Source organism: Olea europaea, chromosome 14, assembly GCF_002742605.1.
Source record: "Olea europaea var. sylvestris chromosome 14, O_europaea_v1, whole genome shotgun sequence".
NCBI classification, from domain to species: Eukaryota; Viridiplantae; Streptophyta; class Magnoliopsida; order Lamiales; family Oleaceae; genus Olea; species Olea europaea.
Window position 1 is genome coordinate 16,830,037 of NC_036250.1, and position 6,995 is coordinate 16,837,031.

The 6,995-nt window shown below is 31.8% G+C and overlaps 1 protein-coding gene across 1 annotated transcript; it reads left to right on the top strand.

Annotated features, from left to right (window-relative positions):
• Positions 1-3,540: 3,540 nt before the first annotated feature.
• LOC111409584 (U-box domain-containing protein 15-like) lies at positions 3,541-6,256 on the top strand. The gene is made up of 4 exons (XM_023039616.1): positions 3,541-4,086; positions 4,173-4,289; positions 4,676-5,101; positions 5,207-6,256. The coding sequence occupies exons 1-4, from the start codon at positions 3,781-3,783 to the stop codon at positions 6,254-6,256; spliced, it is 1,899 nt and encodes a 632-aa protein (XP_022895384.1). The 5' UTR covers positions 3,541-3,780.
• Positions 6,257-6,995: the final 739 nt, after the last annotated feature.

Consider the following 6,995-nt stretch of genomic DNA (forward strand, 5'->3'; position numbering starts at 1 on the left):
CATGCATTTAAATTTAAATCAAATCATACAAAATCTTTATTTGCTTTGTCAAATAGTAGTTAGAAAGAAATTAAATTAAGTGCTAAAGTATAGTCCTTGTGGAAACGACAATACGGACTCATAGGTCATTATATTACTTGTTCGATATCGTACACTTGCGATAGTAAAAGCGCAACAATGGTTAACGTAGAGGGTGACGAGTTCATATATCACTCGAACCGATTTTCAAAAACATAGGTTAGTGATGATCAATGACTTCTTTTCAATAAATAGAACAAATAATATATAGGAATTCATTGAATTAAGAATCTTCTCGTTCTTCGCTAAATGTCCAATTGAATTCTCATTTCACATAATTATTGATTTAGTGATGGTCTAATTAGACATGTCAAACAATATTTTTATAAGAGTTATTAAACTTTTGGTTCAATACAATATTAATCAAAATGGTCACTCTAGAGTTAGTTTAGTGTGCCAATTAAGAAACACTATTAAAAACTTTGTAGGTTTCTATTTTATTTAGTGGAGAACAAATAACTAGCAATATTAAGTTTTTCCCTTCATATTACACAATATTGATTCTTCTGGAGTTTCTAAATAATATTTTTCAAGAATATTGATATAAATAAACTATTGCTTTTTTAGAAGCAATTTAATTAAAATTGTAATTTTTCAGGATCAATCCAATATTTACATTGAAATGTCTAAATTGTGATTATTCAAAAATAACCACATAAAATGCTAATGTGCTTCTTTCAGAACAACATAATATTCTTCAAGAATATTGATTTATATTAATTAACTCAAACAATTCTGCAATATTCTTTTGGAATGTATAAATGTTTGAATCATATTTCATTCCGAAAGGACAACATATTATTCTTCTAGTATATTATTTTAATATAAAAGTATGCTTATTTTGAAGCAATAAGTCAATATTCTTCTGAAATATTGAAAACTAAAATATCATGTTATTCAAGAGTAATAACATATTATTATTTAGAATAATAAATTATGCAAGAATTTAATCTTTAAGAGCAAAAAAATAATTTATGTTAAATCTTATATTATTATGCTCCTCGAGAACAAGTAAAATCTAATTAGAATATTAATGAGAATGATAATATATTACTTCGAGTGCATGTTATATTTTACTATTGCTTATTTCAGAACAATATGTCAATATTTTTCTGAAATGCCACTGAAAATTATAATTCGTGCTCTTTCGATAATGTGTGCCACTTTAAGAACAACAACAAATTAAAGAACGAATTCAATAATGCATTATTTATTTTTAAACATGAAAAAATGATAATGAGGCATTTAATTGCACACCAACGTGATTACAATAATAATTTAAAAGCACATATGGGATATTGGCTACAAATTAGTGTACAGTATGTGATGTGTTTATACTAATAAAGAACGGCAAGTGACAATATAATCTTGCTGTAACTAAGGGTTACATGATACATGTTAAATATATGTAGGTTATTAATAAATTATATTTTACAAATATTCAATTTACAATATCAACAACGTACCCGATATAATTTAAAAGTCTTGCCGTGAATATTGAAATATGTTAAAAATTATATATATTGAATGAAATATCATGTATGTCAACGATTGAGGCAGCTGAAAAATCATGAAATTAGTGCTATAATCTCAAAGAATGAAAGAAGAAAGTGGTAAGAAATTGAATTAAAATTTGATTTTCTTTTATAACATAGATGTAGTAATGCCTCCTTTCTTCTTTTCTTCTATACCAAAAAAAAAAAAAAAAAAAATTTTTTTTTTACCTATTGGTTAGGGATTTGTGACTAAACATGTGTTTAATAGCCATTTTTATGTAAAAATACATTTTAGAATAGTAACTTGATGAGAAATGTGTGGTTGAAAAATAAGAATTTTTTTTTATTTACGTGTAATATTATTTTAATAAAGAATCTGTGGTTGAAAAGAAAAGAGAGAAAAATACATTTTGAAAAAAATGGATACCAAACGGGGGCTAAAAAGAGAAATAAATTTTGCTAACTCAATCGGTTAGAATTTCGTACTAATAAAGTGTTATAAACTAGAGAAAAAAGAGAACGAAAGGAAGAAGTAAATAGGATTATGTATTTTATTGAGAATCAAAACCTCATAAATATAAAGAAGAATTATGAACGATAATAAAAATTAAGGCTGTAGGGATATAACTATCACTCACTAATAATCATATTATTTACAACAATAACTAGATATCACCAACCATTTTTTATGAAATTAACCTGTAAGTTGGAACAAGAGAATAAAGATGAAATTGAACACATTTTTTGAGATTTAAGGCTGAAAAACTAAATATATGTCCATATATTTAAGACTAAAGATGAGTTATCTTGTACCAGAATGATTTATGTTATTAGCCATCTTCTATATTCATCGTGCAAATCTTACATTTCTAAAACTCCATACTCAAGTTTCGATTCTATTTCATTATTACTTACCTTTGTTAGCCGGGTCTTTTTTTTTTTTCCCCAAATGAACAACCTATTGGAATATTTTGTATGGATTAAAATAATCATAATCGATTTACTTATAAGGTATATGTTAAAGCATGTTGTATTATAACATTCGGTTAATTCCACCAATGGTGACTAAAGTTGTCTGATATTTCAGGTTTGTCATTGAAGTTTTTTTCCTGTTTCATTTAGTCACTAAAATTTATAAGGGTTTCACCTTTTGTCACATGGATACGATGGATTAATTTTCTTGGATAGGGCCTGTCCAATCACATCGGCTCCCTATTGGTTGGTTGTCTGCACCAACAAACTCGCAATCAACCGGCCAATAAGAGGCCATCACGTCAAACCCTATTCATATAGCAAAACCCTTGTCACACAATTATTTATATCCTCATGTGGCATTTGTTAAGTGGACCAAACGCCACTTACTCAACTGCCAAATATGCATAATTCGGGATTCTTTTTTTATTTTACCCATTTAGAAAGAAGTTCTTCACTCGTTAAATGTTTCTTATTCTTGTTTTTCTTCTAGCCAATATGTCAATTAATTGCACAAGATCCCTCAACGGATTCCACATCAAACTTTTTGTTACTTTCATTGGTTGAGTGAATAATGGTGAAATCATTATAAATTTTAGAGATTAACTAATTTGTTAGGGAAAAAAAACTTCAATAAAAAAATTTGAAATTTCGCACAAACTGTAAGATAGACATGCATTAAGAAGTCTTAAAAGAGCAATAGAACGGGACATGCGGCTATGGTTTTTTCCTCGGTATTGCACTAAATATGGAAAGCAAATTACTGTGAAGGAGAGGGAAAAAGGGAGATGTGTGGCGCCAATTTATCTCGTGCATCCTTGATTTCTGCAAGTATAAGTCATCTTCTTCATCATCAATATCAGATTTCTTTGTGTAAAAACGTGCTTTTAAATCTATTTGGCTTTACATTGTTGCTAATGATTTAATTTCAACACAACATCGATATAGTCCTGCTGAGTTTCCATTCTCAGTCGCAGGAAAGGGGTTGATCCACGCCTAAGACTTTGTTCAGTCATATTGCCATTCTCCTCTTTTAGCTCCTTGGAATTTATTTGTGTTCAAAATTGTTGTTTCTTGATAATCTTCATTACGCAACAGTGATTTTCTTGAAAATATATCTGTAGAATTTGGATGTGGTTGTTTATGCTTATCTTCTTCCCTTCGGCACGGGCTGCCTGAGACCTAAATCCGGTGGGGGCAACCGCCCTCACTAGACTACTAGTGGCCCTGCATTATGGAGGACGAGAATATGGCGTCGTCAGATCCATCAAGCCCACGAGCTCGAATGGATTTGGTGGATGAAATCATTGAGATTGTTGAATCTGTAAAGGACATTGGAGAGTATAGGAGGACTCAGAGGAAAGAATGTAATAATCTTGTTAGGAGGTTAAAGGTTTTTTTGCCACTTTTAGATGAGATCAGGAACCTCGAATTTCCAATTCCTGAAGCCGGGATTGTATGTTTGAAGAAATTGAAGAAGGCTTTTCAATCTGCCAAGAAATTATTGAACCTGTGTCATTCTGGAAGTAAAATTTACCTGGTTAGAGGCTTTGAATTTTCTCTAATTTTGTTGAAAACATTGGAAATTCTTGTCTCTGATTCTTTAATTTGCTCTCATCTTTTCAGGCAACAGAAAGTGAGGCTATGATGGTGAGATTTCATTCTGTATACGAAAAGATAAATCAAGCCGTGGAAGAAATGCCGTATGATGAGCTTGGAATTTCAGATGAAGAGAAAGAACAAGTATGAATTACAAGCTGTTCAAATCATCTTAAAATCATGCGTTTTTCTCGATATGATTGTCTGGACCATTAGTTGATTTCCCTATTTTTTCTAACACGAGTTGGAATTGATTGTACATAAGATTAGACAAACTAGACGAAGCACAGACTCAACGAGCTGTTGGTACCAACTAGCAAAGAATTTTTATTTCAATGTTAAGAGTACGCATGGAAGTATATAGAATTGGATTTTTAACACTTTGATTTAAAACTGAAATGATTGTATGAATGTTGGATCTCTTCTATGCTTTTTATGTATTGTGCTCTGATGTGACTCTAGAATGAATGCATAATATTATCAAGTTGATCAAGTTTTTCTGTAACTTGAGATAAGTTTACATATTTCAGATTGAATTGTTGTCTGTGCAACTGAAAAGAGCCAAAAAGCGAACTGATACGCAAGATATGGAGCTTGCGATGGATTTGATGGTGGCATTGTCCACGAATGATGACCGAAATGCAGACAGCGCCAGTATAGAAAGGCTAGCAAATAAGCTCAGTTTACACACTGCTGAAGAACTTGAGATAGAATCTCTAGCCATTAAGAAGGTTAAGGAAAGGCGGGGATGTCATACTGCAGAGAGTATACAGCAAATGATAGATCTTCTAAACAAATTCAAACGATTAGCAGGGGTTGCAGAAAATGATCTCATGGATGGTTCTGAAATACCAAAAACACTCGCGAAATGTGCCTCTATTACAATCCCTGACGAATTTCTTTGTCCAATCACGCTAGAGATTATGAAAGATCCTGTTATTGTTGCAACAGGACAGGTAATTTCACCCTCCTTAACTAAGTTTCTCCTCCCCTATTTGACTAAAATTTATTGTTTGGCGAAATAGATACTGACTTGTTTAACTTTTTCTCCATTACAACAGACATACGAAAGACCAAGCATAGAACATTGGTTGGATGCCGGTCATACAACGTGCCCCAAAACGGGGCAAATTTTGACTCACTTATCTGTAGCTCCAAACTTCGCTCTTAAGAACTTAATTCTGCAGTGGTGTGAGAAAAACAATTTTCAACTTCCACAGGAGATGGGGGAAATAGAAGAGAGTCCTTCCTCAGATGATAGGAACATATTGTTGAGTGTTGAAAAATTGTCCTCAAGTAAGCTTGATGAGCAAAGAGCAGCAATAAAGAAGATCAGAATGCTTTCAAAAGAAAGTCCAGAAAACAGAATTTCGATAGCCAATAGTGGAGGAGTCCCGCCTCTCGTGAATCTTTTATCCTATCCAGATTCCAAAATTCAGGAACATGCCGTGACAGCCCTCTTGAACTTATCTATTGATGAGTCTAACAAGAAGCTCATATCTAGAGAAGAACCCATTCCAGCCATAATTGAAGTTTTGCAAAACGGATCAATTGGAGCTAAAGAGAACTCTGCAGCAGCATTGTTCAGCTTGTCAATGCTTGATGAGAATAAGGAAAAAATAGGAAATTTAAATGGTATTCCACCATTGGTCAACTTGCTAAAAACTGGAACTATCAGAGGTAAAAAAGATGCGGTAACTGCTATCTTCAACTTGTGCCTTAATCATGCAAATAAAACCAAGGCCATAGAAGCTGGCATTGTCTCACCATTACTTAAGGTAATCGAGGATAAAAAGTTGGACATAGTTGACGAGACTCTCTCTGTATTGCTAATTCTCGCCTCAAATTCAAAGGGGAAGCAAGAAATTGGACAACTTTCATTTATAGAAACTCTTGTTAATTTTATGAGAGACGGGACTCCCAAAAACAAGGAATGTGCAGCTTCCGTTCTACTTGAACTGGGATCAAACAATTCAAATCTCATTTTGGCAGCACTTCAATACGGTGTGTATGAGCATTTAGTTGAAATTTCTAAAACTTGTACCGAAAGAGGTCAAAGGAAAGCTAAATCAATTTTACATCTAATTAGTAATTCTGAACAAATCCCTTAAACACTGTAAATGAATATGTCAATAGAAATTTGTTCTTAGATAGTCTATTTTATGCTTTCATTATTTATGTTTATATTCAACGATCATTAACCCCTAGTAAACGTGAAGAATGGGCAAGACTAGTGGCTTGAAGAATTCCTTGTTAAGTTTATGAAACTGATTGCGGAGATTAAGTTTTCCGAAACACCATAACAATGAAAAAAAATAAAATCAAAAGTATTTGGAAGTTTTGTAGATTACAACAATATTCCAATCAAGTATCTTTTCGTGAAATTTGAAAAACCTAATATGCATTAGGTATGTCATCCTAAAATCTAAAATATATAGACTTGCATAAATTATTTCTCTTACTATTTTTAAGTGTTGTAGGCATTCACTTGTCTGTTGCTTGTATCTTTTTGTGTAACCCACCAGCCATTAAAATAGATGCATTCTCAGAATTTCAAATTTTTTATGCATAATGTACATGTTAAAGTATATGGAGTTTTAGTTGATTACTTAGCCTTGTGAATTTTAGACATCTATAGTCTATGGCAAAGCCTCAAAGTTCTACTTATATATATACTAGTCTTGTACCATGCAATGCATGGCTTGAATATTATAAAAGGAGATATTAGAATATTAAATAAGGAAACAAAGGGAGACTGCAAACAATAAAAAATTGATTCGATTAATTAAACGATTTAATTATATCAATTAGATATTCAACAATAAAAAAATGATTCGATTAATTAAACGA

Excerpts from the sequence above, each read along its gene's own strand:
- LOC111409584 (XM_023039616.1), top strand. The coding sequence starts at position 3,781 with ATGGAGGACGAGAATATGGCGTCGTCAGATCCATCAAGCCCACGAGCT. Across the intron at positions 4,087-4,172 it reads CTGGAAGTAAAATTTACCTG|GCAACAGAAAGTGAGGCTAT; the intron begins GTTAGAGGCTTT and ends TCATCTTTTCAG. Across the intron at positions 4,290-4,675 it reads CAGATGAAGAGAAAGAACAA|ATTGAATTGTTGTCTGTGCA; the intron begins GTATGAATTACA and ends TACATATTTCAG.